This window comes from Papio anubis, chromosome X (genome assembly GCF_008728515.1).
Source record: "Papio anubis isolate 15944 chromosome X, Panubis1.0, whole genome shotgun sequence".
In the NCBI taxonomy this organism is placed as follows: domain Eukaryota; kingdom Metazoa; phylum Chordata; class Mammalia; order Primates; family Cercopithecidae; genus Papio; species Papio anubis.
Window position 1 is genome coordinate 81,065,854 of NC_044996.1, and position 20,075 is coordinate 81,085,928.

Consider the following 20,075-nt stretch of genomic DNA (forward strand, 5'->3'; position numbering starts at 1 on the left):
ATTATCTACGTTTTTATATATTACGTATTACATATTTATATATTAGAGTCTCCTCAACCCATAACTGGAAAGGTCATTCTAATTTATCCAAATACAGTTGATAAAAGTTGCCATTTAACAAGGCGCATGCTAGAAATAGAAATATTTTTTGTCTTTTCCATTGTACACACCAAAACTAGGATTGAATGCTCATTCCTTTGCAGGCAGTCTTTGCTTGGTTCCTTCATTGGCTTAATACAGCCATCAGTCATGCATTACTTTTGTTTCAGAGATTAATTCTCGTGGTAAGAAATTTTCAGTGATGAAAGTTTTGAGATCAGCCAAGAGAAAAGGCGATTGGAGCTGATCCTCAGGCACATTAAACAGAATGGCAAAACTTGAGTAGATTTTCTAGTGTACATTTTGAGCCAGAACTTAGGCCACAGAAATAGGAGAACCTGAGTTTAGGATTATTTCCTGGAAGAAAATTAAACAATTAGCTGGAGATACTCAAGCATCTCTGATAAAAATTGATCCTAAAAGTCTTCACTTTTGGCAGCATTCCATTTAAATTGTGCCTCATAGTCAGCATAAGCTTACCCTAATGTTGCAATCCAAAACCTTAATGGCAGTGAGTAGAGACTTTGATACAGGGCTATAGAGTCACTGAAGAAATATAGTAGGGGTTCCAGGTTGAGGAGACAGGTTTGTTATGGTTCCCAGATACTTACGGTGATATATACTATTCCTTCTCCCAAGTGCCTGATCTAATTAGGAATGTCAGTCCAATCTCCCCGTTCCCAACATATATCTTATTATGGTTTGTTTTTACGAAGGACAAATGTGAATCTGGAAATTTTCTTGTACAGTTATCTTAGCACAGTGTCTCCTGATCAGAATAAGTTGTGTACTATACCTTACCTACACATTCATTACTTATTTTCACAAGATTTCCCAAGCTTTAAACTTCAGTCCACCCCTAACTGATTTTACATTCTTTTCAAGTGCACTTGTAACACATACCAAAATAGAGCATATGCTGGGCCAAAAAGCAAGTCTCAACGAGTTTCAAAGGATTGAAATCATACAAGGTATGTTATCCAAAGTATAATCAAATGAGAAAGCAACAACAGAAGGATGATTAGGAAACCCCCACTGTTGGAAATCTAAAAGAAACACTTCTAAATAACCCATCGGTCAAAGAAAAAATCAAAATGAAAATGATGGAATAGATTGAACTTAACAAAAATGAAATGTGACATCAAAACTTGTTAGATACAACTAAAATAAAGGAAAAGACATAGCTTTAAATGCATATATTAGAAAAGATTAAGGATTGAAAATTGATGATCTAAGCTTCCAACTTGAGTCTAGGGAAAGAACAGCAAATTAAAGATAGTAGAAGGAAGAATGTAACAAAGATAAGAGCAGAAAACAAAGAAATGAAAAACAACATGCAACACAGAAAATCAGGCTGGGCACAGTGGCTCATGCCTGTAATCCCAGCACTTTGGGAGGCCAAGGCGGGCAGATCACCTGAGGTCAAGAGTTTGAGACCAGGCTGGCCAACGTGGTGAAGCCCCGTCTCTACTGAAAATACAAAAATTAGCCAGGCATGGTGGCACATGCCTGTAATCACAGCCACTGAGGAGGCTGAGGCACGAGAATCACTTGAGCTTGAGAGGTGGAGGTTGCAGTGAGCCAAGATCACGCCACTACACTCCAGCCTGGGCGACAGAGCAAGACTGTCTCAAAACAACAACAACAACAACAACAACAACAGCAACAACACAGAAAATCAACAAAGCCATAGGTTGCTTATTTGGAAAGATTTAATACAATTGCTAAAAGTCTAGCAAGATGGATCAAGAAAGAACACAAATTACCAATATCAGTAATTCAAAAGTGGGCATCACTACAAATCCTTCAGACATTAAAATCACAATAAAAAGGATATTGTGAACAACTTTATGCCAATGAATTTGACAGTTTAGACAAAATGGACAAATTCTTTGAAAAGTACAGCTACCAAAATTACTTTCCCGCCCCCCATTACTTCTCAGCCTTTTCGCTAAGATCAGGTACAAAATTACCCCCCAAAAATAATCTGAGTAGTCCTATTTACACTCTTTTAAATAGTCATAAACCTACTAAAGAAATGAAATCTTAAATGCCTTCTCACAAAGGAAATGGCTTTAACAGTACATTATTCCAAATATATAAGAAAGAAATAATAGCAATATTATACAAATATCTCTTATGGAAAATAGAGAAAAAAGTAATACATTGATTTTATGAGGCCAGCATGCCTCTGATTCCAAAAACTAAAAAGAAAAATACAAGTCAGTGTCAGTGTCTTTTTTGTTTGTTTGTTTTTGTTTTTTTTTGAGACGAAGTCTCACTCTGTAGCCCAGACTGGAGCGCAGTGGCACGATCTCAGCTCACTGCAACATTTGCCTCCCAGGTTCCAGCGATTCTCCAGCCTCAGCCTCCCGAGTAGCTGGGACTACAGGCGTGCACCATCACTCCCGGCTAATTTTTGCATTTTTAGTAGAGATGGGGTTTCACCATCTTGGCAAGGCTGGTCTTGAACTCCTGACCTCAGGTAATCCACTCACCTCGACCTCCCAAAGTGCTGGGATTACAGGTGTGAGCCACCACACCCAGCCTCAGGCCAGTATCTTAAACGATAGATGCAAAGATCCTAAACACATTTTAGAAAATTGAATCCAGCAATATATAAAAAGGATACTGCATCATGACCAATATTGTTTATCCCAGGAATTCAACATTCAAAAATGAGTGCACATTAACAAAATAAAAGAGGAAAATATAATAATCTCAATAGATGCAGAGAAAGCATTTGAAAAAAATTCCACACCCATTCATGATGAGAACACTCAACAAACTAGGAATAGAAAGTCACTTCCTCAATCTGATAAACATTACTTGAAAACAAACTACTCCTTATTTTGTATTTAATGGTAAAATATGAACACCTTCTCACTGATGTCAAGGAATGAAACATGGATATACACTATCACCACTTCCATTCAACATTATACTGGAATAATTCCAGGCCTCCTAGTAACCCATTTCACATCTTAGGTCTAATTGATCACTCTCTCCATGCTGCCTCTTAAAGATGATCTGTTCTTTTTTAACTTCAGTTGTAAACCCTTTATATGCTTTAAGACAGTTTCCAAAGCATTTGTTAAGCTCTGTCTTCTTCAGACCAGCTATTTCAGAAATAGGTTCTATTTTCCAACCTTCTAGTCATAGCCATTCTTCTCCTCTACATGTTTTCCAGTAGTGGATTGTGAATCAGAACATGTGGGATTAGAGTCCTGGCTCTCCATTAATTTGCTGTTTCTATGGGTAGGAACAGCATTTAGTTTCTCAGCCATAATCTTCTCATCTGGAAAGTGGGGTTAATAACCCCTGCCCTGTGTGTGCATTAGAAGGGCATTTTGCCTATCCGAAGGACTCAGAATAATGGAGCAATTTCTAAACCATGACTTTGAAAGCACTGCAGAGACCCAGTCAATCTACCATTTCCGGGAGCTGACAACATAATTCCAACAAGTGTAACCTGAAATAGATAAGCAAACTGCACATCTCTATAATGGAATCCTACTCAGAAGTAAATGAATGTTAAATGCATTTGCCAAGTGAAAAAAGACAGACCTGAAAGGCTATGATTCCATTTATATGATATCCTGGAAAAGGTAAAACCATAGGAACAGAAAATACATCAGTGGTTGCGAGAGGTTGGACAGAGGAGTAGGAGTTCCCTATAAAGGTGTAACATGAGAGAATCTTTAGGGTAATGAACTGTTCTATAAGGAGCAGTGATAGTGGACACACAATTCTATGCATTTTTCACAACCAATAGAAATATATGCCACAAAGAGTAGATTTTACCGGATACAATTTTAAAATAAATCAATCAGGATGTGGAGGGAATCCCAGATGGAATTCAGACTGTGACAAATGAATCTGACCGTATTACGAATGAATTACATGGCCACATGGAAGGGGGTGAGGAAGAAAGAAGCTGATTTAAGTAACTTTGAAAAACTCTGTTTTGATTAGATGCAAGGCTAAAGACAAAAAGAACTATGCAGAATACCGCATTCTAGTTGGTAACTTTTTTCATGTGGTTATGGGTTAGCAATGATGAAAATACTTTACATGTTTAGTCAGTTTTGCTGTTACATGGCATATGCGTGCCTAAAAATTATTACAGTATCCAAAATTGTGTAACAAAGACCACGGGGCTTATGGGAAAAAATGGGGTTGGGGTATAACACTAAAAATATTTGGTCTGTGACATATTAAAAAAACATAAGAACCTAATAAAATGACAGCATGGCTTTGTATATGTTAAATTACTAAAAATATATGAATACTACAATAAATATGGCTTTTTACCTTAAAAAAGACCTGGCATTTGCTTATGGAAGTGAATATCAGAAGGATTGCAGCTTGTGAGATACTGTGAAGTGGTGGGAGGCGGTTGTCTGAAATCTGATGGAAAGTTATAGCAACAGATGTGGATGAGTGTGGCCCATAACACATTCAGTGAACTGAGGTAGTGGATAGAAGTTTGAGTTGTACACATGTGTGTGTTATTCATATTCCTATACAGCTTGGTTCAGCCAGATGCTGCTTTTTGCATTGACTTACTATTTCACACAGACTAAATTGCACATAAGCAAGTACTTAATTTACATAATTTACATTAATTGTTACCTAATATATCAATCATGTCGGAACAAATTCACATTTTCAAAACAAACATTATAACGGAACTGTATGTATGTGTGTGTGTATATATGTATGTATTATGTATATGCAAACAGACATGCATATAATATGGTTTTCTTTATCTGTGATTTGGAATAAAGTTTTAAAAATAAGTAAATTTGGGCCGGGCACTGTGACTCACACCTGTAATCCCAGCACTTTGGGAGGCCAAGGCGGGTGGATCAAGAGGTCAGGAGTTCGAGACCAGCCTGGCCAATATGGTGAAACCCCGTCTCTACTAAAAATACAAAAATTAGCTGGGCATGGTGGCGCATGCCTGTAGTCCCAGCTACTCAGGAGGCTGAGGCAGAAGAATTGCTTGAACCCAGGAGGTGGAGGTTGCAGTGAGCTGATATCATGCCACTGCACTCCAGCCTGGGCGACAGAGTGAGACTCTGTCAAAAAAAAAAAAAAAGGAAATTGGTATGGTTGTTGGATACAGGTTTATATATAAATAATTGTATTTCTGTATACTAGCAAGAAATTATTGGAAAATGACCTTTAAAATACAGTTTTTGATAGCATCAAAATCCATCAAATGCCTAGTAATCTATAATGAAAGATGTGTAAGACTTCTGCACTGAAAGCCACAAAACCTTGAAACATGGCTGAAATAAATTTTTAAAGGTCTAAATAAATGCAGATATATGCCATGTTCATGTATTAGAAAACTCAGTATTGTTAAGATATATCAGTTTTCCCAAATTGATCTATAGATTCAAAGCAATCCCAATCAAAATCCCAGCTGGGGCTGTGTGTGGTGGCTTACAGTACTATAATCCTAGCACTTTGAAGGGCCAAGGTGGGAGGATTGGTTGAGCCCAGGAGTTCAAGTACTGCCTAGGCAACATGACGAGACTCTATCTCTACAAAAAAAAAAAAAGCCCAGTGTGGTGGCATGCACCTGTGGTCACAGCTACTTGGGAGGCTGAGGCAAGAAGATCACTTGAGCCCAGGAATTTGAGGTTACAGTGAGCTATGATTGCGCCACTACACTTTAGCCTGGGTGACAAAGTGAGACCCTGTTTCAAAGATAATGAAATAAAGTAAATAAAAAATCCTAGGAGAATATCTTCATGACTTTGTGGAGACAAAATATTACCAACTATAAAAGAAAATATTGATAAAGTGGACTTCATTACAAGTGAGAACTTTGGTTTGTCAAAAGACACTGTTGGCCGGGCGCGGTGGCTGAAGCCTGTAATCCCAGCACTTTGGGAGGCCGAGACGGGCGGATCACGAGGTCAGGAGATCGAGACCATCCTGGCTAACACGGTGAAACCCCATCTCTACTAAAAAATACCAAAAAAACTAGCTGGGCGAGGTGGCGGGCACCTGTAGTCCTAGCTACTCGGGAGGCTGAGGCAGGAGAATGGCGTAAACCCGGGAGGTGGAGCTTGCAGTAAGCTGAGATCCGGCCACTGCACTCCAGCCTGGGCGACAGAGTGAGACTCCCTCTCAAAAAAAAAAAAAAAAAAAAAAAAGACACTGTTGAGAAAAGAAAAAGACAACCCACAGATAGGAAGAAGATACGACAATACATAAGCTTGACAACTTCCAGAATATATAAAGAATTCTTACAACTCAACAAGAAAAGACAAATAACCCAATACAAAAATGGACAAAAGAACTGAATGGCCGGGTGCAGTGGCTCGTGCCTGTAATCTCAGCACTTTGGGAGGCTGAGGCGGGCAGATCACCTGAGGTTGGGAGTTCGAGACCAGCCTGACCAACACAGAGAAATCCCGTCTCTGTCACGGTCAGCTGAGATCATGCCATTGCACTCCAGCCTGGGCAACAAGAGTGAAAATCCATCTCAAAAAAAAAAAAAAAAAAAAGAATTGAATGGAAATTTCACCCAAAAAAAATGTATAAATGGTCAATAAGCAAAGGAAAAGATGCTCAGCATCATTATTCATCAAGAAAATGCACATTGAGAAGCCGCTGCACCCTCACTGAAATGACTAAAAAAAAATCAAGTGTTAATGAGGATGGGAAGGAACTGGAGTTCTGGGACTCCAGAGTGGAAATGTAATTGGTACAACCACTTTGGAAAACTGTTTGGCAGTATCTGCTAAAACCAAACATGTTTCTATCCCAGCAGTGACCGTGAAATCTCCCTTTTATATATATACTCAGGTGAAATGAGTGCATCTGTTCACCAAAGTATGTACAGGAATGTTCAAGACAGCTCTATTCATAAGAACTAAAAATTTGAAACAACATTACTGTTCATCAGCAGAATGATAGATTAAATAAATTGTGGTATGTTCATACAATGGAATACTACAAAGCAATAAAAGGAATGAGCTTCTGATAGCATACAAAAATATTTATGATGGGGTTGTTTGTTTGTTTGTTTGTTTTTCTTGTAAATTTGTCTGAGTTCTTTGTAGGTTCTGGATATTAGCCCTTTGTCAGATGAGTAGATTGCAAAAATTTTCTCCCATTCTGTAGGTTGCCTGTTCACTCTGATGGTAGTTTCTTTTGCTGTGCAGAAGCTCTTTAGTTTAATGAGATCCCATTTGTCAATTTTGGCTTTTGCTGCCGTTGCTTTTGGTGTTTTAGACATGAAGTCTTTGCCCATGCCTATGTCCTGAATGGTACCACCTAGGTTTTCCTCTAGGGTTTTTATGGTATTAGGTCTAACATTTAAGTCTCTAATCCATCTTGAATTAATTTTCGTATAAGGAGTAAGGAAAGGATCCAGTTTCAGCTTTCTACTTATGGCTAGCCAATTTTCCCAGCACCATTTATTAAATAGGGAATCCTTTCCCCATTTCTTGTTTCTCTCAGGTTTGTCAAAGATAAACCCCATCAAAAAGTGGGCAAAGGATATGAACAGACATTTCTCAAAAGAAGACATTCATACAGCCAACAGACACATGAAAAAATGCTCATCATCACTGGCCATCAGAGAAATGCAAATCAAAACCACAATGAGATACCATCTCACACCAGTTAGAATGGCGATCATTAAAAAGTCGGGAAACAACAGGTGCTGGAGAGGATGTGGAGAAATAGGAACGCTTTTACACTGTTGGTGGGATTGTAAACTAGTTCAACCATTATGGAAAACAGTATGGCGATTCCTCAAGGATCTAGAACTAGATGTACCATATGACCCAGCCATCCCATTACTGGGTATATACCCAAAGGATTATAAATTATGCTGCTCTAAAGACACATGCACACGTATGTTTATTGCAGCACTATTCACAATAGCAAAGACTTGGAATCAACCCAAATGTCCATCAGTGACAGATTGGATTAAGAAAATGTGGCACATATACACCATGGAATACTATGCAGCCATAAAAAAGGATGAGTTTGTGTCCTTTGTAGGGGCATGGATGCAGCTGGAAACCATCATTCTTAGCAAACTATCACAAGAACTGAAAACCAAACACCGCATGTTCTCACTCATAGGTGGGAACTGAACAATGAGATCACTTGGACTCAGGAAGGGGAACATCACACACCGGGGCCTATCATGGGGAGGGGGGAGGGGGGAGGGATTGCATTGGGAGTTATACCTGATGTAACAAACCTGCACGTTATGCACATGTACCCTACAACTTAAAGTATAATAATAATAAATTAAAAAAAAAAAAAGAAAACCAAATGTATTAATAATAATATTAACTTCTCATTGGCTATAATGATAAATAAATGAGCTAATGCTCTGTGAAATGTCTGGGGTAGAATAATGTTCAGTGAATTCAGTAGTAATTTTGTTATTTATTTATAGCCCCAGCATGAGAGAAATGGAATAATAAAAATGAATCAAATATATACACACACACAAAAAAAATTTATGAATATGACAGACATTATGAGTAAAAGAAGTTGGTCCCAAAAGAATACACAATATAAATTCAATTTTTCAAACAATTTTATTGAGATATGACTCACATGCCATGCAGTTCACCTATCGAAGTGTACAATTCAATACACTTTAGTATATTCACAGATATGTGCAACCACCATCGACAATCAATTTTGGAACATTTTATTACCTCAAAAAGAAAGAAATATACCCTTTAGTTACCCTTGCATTTCTCCCACAAGCCCTGAGCAACCACTAATCTACTTTCTGTTTCTATAGATTTGCATATTCTGAGCACTTCATTTAAATAAAATTATATAATACACGGGCTTTTGTGACTACCTTATTTCACTTAGCGTATTTTTAAAGTTCATTCATGTTGTGGCATGTGTCAGTACTTCATTACTTTTTATGGTCAAATAATATTCCATTGCCTGGGCATACCATGCTTTATTCATCCATTCATCAGTTGATGGACATTTGGATTGTTTCCATCTTTTAGCTATTATGAATAATGCTGCTGTTAAACACTTATGCACAAGTTTTTGTGTGGACCTATTTTCACTTTTTTTTTTTTTTTGGTATATACCTAGGAGTGGAATTGCTAGGTCATATGGTAACTCTGTGTTTAATCATTTGAGGAACTGCCAGAGTGTTTTTCAAAGCAGCTGCATCATTTTACATTTCCACCAGCAATGTATGAGGCTTCTAGTTTCTCCACCTCCTTCTCAACACTTGTATTACCTGCGTTTTTTATTCTAGCCATCCTAGTGAATGTATAGTGATATCTCATTATGGTTTTGATTTCCTGATGACTAATTTTCCTGATGTCCAATGGTGTTGAGCATCTTTTCAGATGGTTATTGGCCATTGGATATCTTCTTTGGAGAAATATCTACTCACACCCTTTCCCAATTTTTCATTAGGCTGCCTTTTATTATTGAGTAGCAAGAGTTATTTATGTATTCTAGATACATGTCCTTGATCAGATATATGCCTTAATTTTGCCCCACTCTTTCAATTGTCTTTTCTCTTTCTTGATCATGTCCTTTGAAATACAAAATTTGTTAACTTTGAGGAGGTCCAGTTTATCTATTTTTCTTTCATTGTCATATCTAAGAATCCATTGCCAAATCCGAAGTTATGAAGGTTTACCCCTCTGTTTTCTTCTGTGAGTTTTATAGTTTAGCTCTTATCTTTAAATATTTGATCTATTTCAAGTTAATTCTTGTATATGCTATGAGGTCAGGGTCTAACTTCATTCTTTATCATGTGGGTATACAGTTGTCCCAGAACTATTTGTTTAAAAGACTATCCTTTCCCCCATTGGATGGTAAACTTACACACTAAAAACTATAAAACATCATTGAAATAAACAAGATGTAACAAAATGGAAACATATCCCATGTTCATGGATTTCATGATTTATCATTGTTAAGATGATAACACTCCCCAAAATTATCTATAGATTCAACACAATCCCTATCAGCATCCCAGCTGTTTACACTAAAAACTATATGTTTACACTAATTCTTTTCCTTTCCTTTTGTTTGTTTGTTTTGTTTTGTTTTGTTTTTTGAGACAGAGTCTCACTCTGTTACTCAGACTGGAGTGCAGTGGTGCAATCTCGGCTCACTATAACCTCTGCCTCCTGGTTCAAGTGATCCTCATGCCTCAGCCTCCTGAGTAGCTGGAATTACACACATGTGCCACCACGCCCAGCTAATTTTTTTTTTTTTTTTTTTTTTTTTTTTGTAGAGATGGGATTCTGCCATGTTGGCCAGTCTGGTCTCAAACTCATGGCCTCAAGTGATCCACCTGCCTTGGTCTTTCAAAGTGCTGGAATTACAGTTGTGAGCCACTGTGCCTGGCCCTTGTTCTTTATTTCTAAGTGTTTTCTTCTTTTTGATGCTGTTATAAAGGGACTTGTTTCAATTTTATTTTCAGCTTACTCATTGCTGCTATATAGAATTGGCCAGGCATGGTGGCTCACTTTGGGAGGCGAAGGCCAGAGTATCACTTGAGCTCAGGAGTTTGAGACCAGCCTGGGCAACATAGTGAGACCTTGTCTCTAATAAATAAATAAATAATTGATTTTTGTATATTGATCTTGATGAACTTGCTGATTAGTTATAATGGCATTTTACTGGATTCACTAGGAATTTTATTCACAAGATTATGTCATCTTGTGAATAAGATTGATGTTTTTATTCTTTTTGATGCTATTGTAAATGGAATTGTTTTCAGAGCTTCAAAACACTTAAAGCAAAAACTGCTAGAACTAAAATGAGCAATAGACAAATCCATAACTACTTGGAAACTTCAATATTCCTTTCTTAGTAATCAATAGAATAGGTCAACAAATACTCAATAAAGATATAGAAGACGTGAGCAACACTATCAGCCAACTTGACCTAATTGACATTTAGAACACTCTACCCAACAACAGCAGAATACAGTTTTTCAAATTCACAAGGAACATTCATCATCGTAAGCCATATTCTGAACCACGAAACAAACTTCAAAAAATTTAAAAGCATTGAAATCATAAAATTATTGAAATATCCAAGTATTTTCTCTGACCACAATAAAGTTATATTATACATCTCTAATAAAAAGTTATCTGTAGAACCTTCCAATATTTGGAAATTAAACAACATACTTTAAAATAATCCAATGGGCCAAAGAGGAAGCGACAAGGGAAATTAGGAATTTTTTTTAATTGAATGAAGATGAAGACACAACATATAAAAATGTTTAGGATACAACTAAAGCAGTATCTAGACAAATGTATATAGCATTAAATGCTCCTATTAGAAAAAGAAAAAAGAAAGGTCTCAAATAATCTAAGTCTCTACCTTAAGAAACTAGAAAAAAATGAGCAAATTAAACCCAATCAAGCAAAAAGTAATAAAAATAAGAGCACAAATCATTAAAATTTAAAACAGAAAACAGTAGATAAAGTCAATGAAACCAAAAGTTTTTTTCTTTTGAAACAATCAATACAATTGATAAACCTCTAGCCAGGCAAATCAAGCACAAATTAACAATATCAGGAATAGATGTGGAGACCTCACTAGAGATCCTACAGACATTTTAAAAGGTAATAAGAGAATATTATGAACACTTTTATGTCCATGAATTTAGAATTTTAGGTGAAATGTACAAATTTCTTGAAAGTCACAAACTACCATAGCTCCCTCAAGAAGAAATATATACTCCTATGCCTATTAATTAAATTCATAGTTTAAAATCTTCCAACAAAGAAAACTGCACTGAAGAATTCTACCAAACATTTAAAGAAGATGTAATACCAACTCTATATAAACTCATCCAGAAAGGAGGGCACAATTCCCAGTTCATCTTATAAGACTATTATCCTGATACCAGTAGTAGACAAAGACAATGTAAGATACTGCAGACCAAGATTCCTCATGAAAATAGATGCAAAACATAGATGCAGAAAAGTAAAGATAGTTGCTACCTTGGTTGGATGGTATTGACCGGAAAGGAGCACAAAGGAACCTTCTGTATAGTTTTAAGTGTTTGTTATCACAATCTAGGTAGTTATTACACGGGTTTAAACACATGTAAAAACTCTTCAAGCTGTTTAAGGTTAGAGTACTTCTTTCAGTTTGTTGTCTATATGTCATACCTCAAAACATTTTTCAATGTTCAATCTACCAAGAAGGATGAATGAAAACTGTCTCACGTAGTTTGGTGTATGACACCTGACATGAAATTCTTTCTATGCTGATGCCCAAGAAATTCTGTCGACTAATGAAACAGTTTGGAAACTCTCCTCTATTCTGCTTAAAATAAAATCACTATTAGTTTATACAGCACTGTATCTTCTGGTTAACTCAACCATTAGGGTGAGCACCAGCCCAGTTGAAAGTTCACAAGAAGCAAGTAAACATTGGATTTGAATTAGAATCAATAATATCTGCGGGTTTTCTCAGGCTGATTAGAAGCATCGTGGCAATTGTTTGAGAAAATATAGGTAGTTCTAGTGAATGCACTACAGAATGTTGGAAGTAGTGTTGAGCTTGTAGATTTAAAATGTGTTAGAATCAAATAAAAAACCAAAAATAAAATTTAGAATCTGTCTACAGCAGTGAAGTTGACCTTCAAATTGTAAGTAAAATTAATTTTTCTTAGAAGGAAAACCTCTCCAGTTAGTTAGATTACAACCAAAGAGAATAATAAAATATAATCACAAAGAATGTTGCATTTTTGCCTCTTTCTTAGGGACCTTCTCAAATGATTCATGTGAGAAATTGCTTCTGCTGTACGAGTTTGAAGTTAGAGCCAAATTGAATGATCCATTACTGGAAAGCTTCCTGGAATCAGTGTGGGAGCTGCCTCATTTAGAAACTAAAACATTTGAAACAATTGCAAGTAAGAGCTATATTTATGCTTTTGTAAGGCTGGTGGCCATTTCTATCGTATGACTTTTTTTCTTCTCTTTACTCCTCTTTCTTACCTCCAGGTAGGAAATAATTTTTCCTCATAGCACTTTGTTTCTCCTTCTCTAACGCCATTCTTAGACTATTTTGTATTATGATCATTTGTGCATTTATCTTCTTCACTCTATGAGATTATAATCTCTTTAGGGTCATAAACAATAATTATTTAATTGTACTTACAAACCCTAGCGACGTTCATTGCTCCTAATAGGTGCTCAAATTTTTTCTGTGTGGAATTTAATTGTGTAACTACACAATAGGGGGAGCTCAAACTTTAGAAAGTTTTTCTGGGCTAGCTAGAAATAACTGAATGCTTCAACAATCAAAAGTGATGCAATCTTAGCAGTTTGTTGAAATGTACAGAGAAATACTGGTAATATTTTTTAACACAACTGCCACTCTCAAATTTCAGGCTGAACTTTAAGTGGGTTTGGGGGCTTAGAGCCTCTTTGGGAGTACACTGCAGGAAACAGCCTAATTTTCTTCCCTTTTTGTCTCTCACCCTCTTCAGGAGCATGTGTGTGGTTAATAAAAATATTAGGTAGCTCCAAGTGCACAAGAGTCACATTTGCCTTTCCTTGGTCTTGCCAAGACAGAATTCCTAGAGCCATGGAGCAGACGATATATACTTTATAGACATGTGACAGTGACCACTGCTCCTTGTATAACGGAACTCCAATTCTAAAAATCTGTTAAATGCATGTGGAAGTCTTAGGGTTAGTTACCTCTGATACTCCCTTGTCAAGTGTTTCCTATTTTTAGTATCAGATAAAAATAGGACATTTTAGTACAAACCTGTTTTGATTAGTGCCCTTTTACTGATCTGCTTTCTGTTTCCTTCTTAGTGTGCCCTTCCTTGACTCTCATTCATAAGATTATTGCTTCACCTGTATGACTGAGTGCAAGGTCATAGAAACAGTAGGTTTTCTGTTGATGTTTGCTGAATAAAGGATGTTACCTGGTAATCCCACCATGCTACTCTACCCAGAAAATAGAAGCTATTTCCAAAAGCAACTGTAGATTTATCATTTATAAAATTCATTGTTGTTTATTTTTGTTCATCTGTTTCAGCCCAGTTTCATTAGAGAAAGCAAGTGGTAGCCTGGGATGAAAACTGTGATGGGTGACATTATGATGTTCACAACCTTTTTCCTTTTCTTCCTCTAGTAATAGCAATGGAAAAGCCTGCACACTATCCTTTCATTGCTCTCAAGGCCTTGAAAAAGGCTTTATTGCTCTACAAAAAGGAAGAATCAATTGATGTATCACAATACAGGTTAGTAAATACAATTCAAAGCTTAATCCAGCCTTTTTGATAGCCAGAAGAACTATAGTCAATGCCTCATAAGTAACCAATCATTCTTAATTGACCCAACTTAAGAGATGATCTGGGGATGATCTGGGGGCACTCCTGTGGACAGCTCCATACTGAGAGTTGTATTACAGACCAATAATCATTTAGCAAAGTCAAGGAGCTTGCTTTTCCCAAAGGAGAAAAAAAAAGGGGAAAAGTTGCTTCTTTGTGTGAATCTGTGTATATAATAAAACTGCTAAGTACCTTTCTTTCTTTGTTTCATCACTAAATAATATTCCAAATGTACAGGAAAGTACAGAGGTTAATATAACAAACACCAACGTATCCACCACCCAGATGTATTTGTTTTATTTTTAGAGATGGAGTCTCGTGTTGTTGCCGAGGCTGGATTCAAACTCCTGGGCTCAAACGATTCTCCACCTCAGCTTCATGAGTAGCTGGGATTACAGGCACACAGCACCCAAATTTAACAAATGTTAACATTTTGCTATGTTTGCCTCATTATTTTTCCTAAGCACTTTAAGCACTGATAAGTGCTGTATAAAATACTATCTATTGGAGACTTTTTTGTTTTCTGTGTCCAGACATGGGGAAAAATAGATGTTGTGTGACTTTTTTGTCTGGAAAACATCATTACAGTCTCCCTGTGTTAAGGCACGAAAGACAGTTCTTGTGGAATCGTTCCACTTTAAACCCCAGTTCCCTTGCCCATTTGAGGAACTACCAAGATGCTTTAAAATGCCTGTAAATTGAACCAGCTTATAAAATATAATAGACAGCCACAACTCCTTCGTGCGGGAAACTAAAAAAAGAATGAAAGACAACCATAGGCATGAAAAAAGAAAGGAATGGTCAACCTGTTTTACAGCTTCAAAAATCTGTCTTCTGAGGTTGGAGGCCAGATAAAACCGAGGGAAGAACAGAAGTGTTTTGAAGCTGTTAGTCTGGGATGAGATCCAGATTTTACTTATCTTAGCCATGAAGCCAATGATTTCTTTCCTTATGGGATGAGTTTTCTCTTTTTGATTTTCAGCAAATGTATGCACAACTTGATTAACCTCTCAGTGCCAGATGGGGCGTCGAATGTAGAGCTCTGTCCCCTGGAAGAAGTTTGGGGCTATTTTGAAGATGCTCTGAGCCACATTAGCCGCACTGTAAGTCAAATAGTGATATTAAACTTTCAGTTAATTTTAAAGAACTGAACTGTCTTGTGTACTATAAATTATATACAATAATGCTTTCTGATATGAGTTTTATGATAAATTCATATTACAATTTTGTAGTTACACACTACAGAATTTTCCTGGGTTTTCTGAAATATAAATAGTTGAAAGTAGACATTTTCTAACACAAGTATATTATGGATTAGGTCCAAATAGCAGTACCACCAGGCATTTTGAATTATTTTATATTTTCAAATCATGGTGGGATGATTACTTCCTCTGTGATGATATGAACCTTTTGAAAAAAGTTATTGCTATTCCCATCCTTTCCCAGAAGCAGGTGATAGAGTAGAAGGAACATTGAAGACCTGTATTCTAGTCCCTCCTCTGCTGATTTCTTTTTCTTTTCTGTGCAGGTTTATTCAGTGGTTTTAAAATTAGGTTTCTTGAGGTATAATTTACATATCATAAAATTCACCATGGCTTGTGCACAATTCAGTAAATTTGTAGAGTTGTGCAACTATCACTACAATCCAGTGTTTTTTAATTTAAAAAATGTTTTATTTTTAATTTTTGTGGGTACATAGCGGTGTATATGTTTATGGGCTACATGAGATATTTTGGTACAGGCATATAATGCATAATAATCATATCAGGATAAATGGGGTATCCATCACCTCAAGCGTTTATCCTTTGTGTTACAAGCAATTCAATTATACTTTTAGTTTTTAAAAATGTACAATTAAATTATTGTTGATTATAATCACCCTGTTGTGCTATTAAGTACAGATCTTATTCATTCTATTTTTTGTACCTATTAACCATTCCCACATTTCCCCCACCCCTCCTCTGGTAACCATCTCTCTATTTCTCTCCCCAACAGTTCAATTATTTTAATTTTCAGCTTTCACAAATAAGTGAGAACATGTGAAGTTTGCTTTTTTGTGTGTGCTGGGCTTATTTCACTCAATATACTGATCTCCAGTTCCATCCATGTTGCTGCAAGTGACTGGATCTCATTCTTTTTTTATGGCTGCATAGTTCTCCATTGTGTATAGGTACCACATTGTCTTTATCCATTCATCTGTTGACGGACACTTAGGTTGCTTCCAAATCTTGGCTATTGTAAACAGTGCTGCAACAAACATAGGAGTGCAGATACCTCTTTGATATACTGATTTCCTTTCTTTTGGGTGTATATCCAGTAGTGAGATTGCTGGATCATATGGTAACTCAATCTTTAGTTTTTTGAGGAACCTCCAAACTGTTCTCCATAGTGGTTGTACTAATGTACGTTCCCACCAACAGTGTGTGAAGGTTCCCTTTTCTCCACATCCTCACCAGCATTTGCTATTGCCTGTCTTTTGGATATAAGCCATTTTAACTGGGGTGAGACAATATCTCATTGTAGTTTTGATTTGCAGTTCTCTGATGATCAGCGATAGTACGTACCTTTTCATATGCCTGTTTGCCATTTGTATGTCTTCTTTTGAGAAATGTCTATTCAGATCTTTTCCTTATATTAAAACTCGATTTTTAGATTATTTTTCCTATAGAATTGTTTGAGCTCTGTGTATATTCTGGTTATTAATCCCTTATCAGAGAAGTAGTATGTAAATATTTTCTCTTATTCTGTAGGTTGTCTCTTCGCTTTGTTGATTGTTTCCTTTGCTGTGCAGAAGCTTTTAAACTTGATGTGATCCCATTTGTCCATTTTTTATTTGGTTGCCCATACTTGTAGGATATTGCTCAAGGAATCTTTGCCTACTGCAATATCCTGGAGAGATTTCCCAATATTTTCTTGTATTAGTTTCATAGTTTGAAGTGTTAGATTTGAGTCTTTAATCCATTTTGATTTGATCTTTGTATAAGGCAAGACATAGGGATCTCAAGTTTCCTTCTTCTGCATATTGGATATCCAGTTTTCCCAGCACCATTTATTGAAGAGACTCTCCTTTTCCCAAAGTATGTTATTGGCACCTTTGTCAAAAATGAGTTCACTGTAGATGTATGGATTTATTTCTGGGTTTGCTATTCTGTTCTACTCTGCTGAGCTGCCTGGGGCTGGAGGAGGGGTGATACAAGCACCCTTGTGGCCACTACCACTGGAACTGTGCTGGTCAGACCTGAAGGCAGCACAGCACTGGGTCTCACCCAAGGCCCACTGTAACCACTACCTGGCTACTACCTATGTTTGCTCAAGGCCTTAGGGCTCTACAGTCAGCAGGTGGTGAAGCCAGTCAGGCTGTGTCCTTCCCTTCAGGGCAGCGACTTCCCCCTGGCCCCAGAGATGACACGCAGGAGCCAGGGCCTGGAGTCAGAAACCCTAGAAGTCTACCTAGTGCTCTATTCTACTGCAGCTTAGCTGGTATCCAAACCACAAGACAAAGTCTTTCCCACTGTTTCCTCTTTCCACACGCAGAAGAGTCTCTCCCCATGGCCACTACCATCAGGTGGTGTGGGGAGTTCTGCTGGGCTACTGCCAGTGTTCACTTGAGGCCCAAGAGCTCTGCGGTCAGCTTGTGGTGAATGCTGCCAGGCCTGGGACTCATACTTCAGAGAAGTGGGCTCCTCTCTGGCCCAGGACAGATACAGAAATCCCATCCAAGAGCCAAGGCCTGGAACCAGGGACCCTAGGAGCCCACTTGGTGCTCTAACCCACTGTGGCTGAGTTAATATCTAGGCTGCAATACAAAATCCTCTTTACTCTTCCCTCAGCTTTTCTCAAGCAGAAGGAGTCTCTCCTCATAGCCACCACAGCTGGGAGTGTACTGGGTCACAACTGAAGCCAGCATGTCTCAGAGTCTCACCTAAGGCCCACAGTATGTACTACCTGGCTACTGCTGCTGATCATTGAGGACCAAAGTGCTATTTAGTCAGCAGGTGATGAATCCTGCTGAGACTGGGTCCTTCCCTTGAAGGCAGTGGGCACGCTTTAGCCCAAGGTGTGTCTCAAAATGTTATCTGGGAACTAGGGCCTAGAATGGGGCCCTCATGACTATGCCAAGTGCCCTATCCTACTGTGGCTGAGCTGGTATCCAAGATGCAAGACAAAGTCCCTCTTAAGCTTCCCTCTCCTCTCCTCTCCTCTAGTAGAAGGAAGGGGTCTCTTTTGGAGCTGCAAACTGCACTGCCTGGGGTTGAGGGAGGAGTGGTGCAATCACTGCCTTGGCTGCCCTGGCTGGTGTCTCACCAGGTTGCATGTCCCCCAGATGCACTGGCTCCAAGCCCAGCACAGCACTAGGATTTGCCCAGGAGTTGCAGTCCTTGTGGCCTAGACTGCCTCTCAAATTTATTTAAAACCCCAGGGCACTTCAGCTCTCAGTGGCAAGGCTTGTTGGAACTCAAGTTCCAACCACTGGGATGGACAATTGCTCTCTAGCTAGGGCTGGTCTAAATACTCCCTCCATGAGAATCAGTTGAGTTCTGCCCAGTGTTACTTTCCGCTGTGACAGGGCAGCACAGAGTTCCAAGCAAGATCCCACAATCACTGTGGTTTCCCTTCCCCAAGCACACAGATTCGCCATGCCATGCAGCCACTGTTGGGGCATAGGAGGGGGTGGCATTGGCAATTCAAGATTGTCTTTCCTACACTCTTTAGTGGCTCTTTCAGTGATATGAAGTTAAAACCAGGTGCTGTGATCACTCACCTGATTTTTTATTCTTAATTTTTGTGCAGATAGTTATTAAATTTGGTGTTCCTGCAGAGAGGATGATTGGTGGAGGCTTGTATTCAGCCATCTTGCTCCATCCTTCCTCCCACAGTCCAGTTTTAGAACATTTCCATTACCCTAGAAATTTCCCCCTTGCCCATTTACAGACAATTCTTGCTCCTACCTTCAGCTCCAGGCAACCACAGATCCGCTTTCTGTCTCTGTAGATTTTCTCTTTCTGGACACTTCATATAAATGAAATTATATAATACATGGCCTCTTGTGTCTGGCTCATTTCATTGAGCATAATGTTTTTGAGGCTGATCCATGTTGTGGTATTATCAGTATTCCATTCCTTTTTCGTTTGCTGAATAACATTCTAGTGAATGGATATAACACACTTTGTTTATCCATTCATCAGTTCATAGATATTTGAGTTGTTTCCACTTTTTGGCTATTATGAATAATGCTACTATAAACATTCATGTGCAAGTGTTTTTGTGAACATATGTGTTTAATTCTCTTGAATAGATACCTAGGAATGGAATTGTTGGGTCATCAGGTAACTCTAGATTTAACTTTTGGAGGAGCTGCAGTCTGTTTGCCAAGGTGGCCATACCATTTTACATTTTCACTAGCGGTGTATGAAGATTCCAATTTCTCTACATTCTCAACACTTATTATTGTTCATCTTTTCTTTTTTTGTTATAGCCATCCCAGTGGGTGGGGAGTAGTAGCTCATTGTGGTTTTGATTTATATTTCCTTGATGACTAATGGTGGTGATCATTTTTTCATGTACTTATTGACTGTTTGTGTATTGTGTTTGGATAAATGTCTATTCAATTATTTTCCCATTT

General features: G+C 37.8%; 1 protein-coding gene across 1 annotated transcript in view; it reads left to right on the forward strand.

Annotated features, from left to right (window-relative positions):
• TEX11 (testis expressed 11) overlaps nucleotides 1-20,075 on the forward strand; it is a 329,846-nt gene that overhangs the window by 293,245 nt on the left and 16,526 nt on the right. Inside the window, exons 25-27 of the mRNA XM_031660592.1 lie at nucleotides 12,869-13,018; nucleotides 14,254-14,362; nucleotides 15,435-15,555. Of these exons, the coding sequence (XP_031516452.1) occupies nucleotides 12,869-13,018; nucleotides 14,254-14,362; nucleotides 15,435-15,555 (380 nt within the window). The remainder of the gene's footprint in view (nucleotides 1-12,868; nucleotides 13,019-14,253; nucleotides 14,363-15,434; nucleotides 15,556-20,075) is intronic.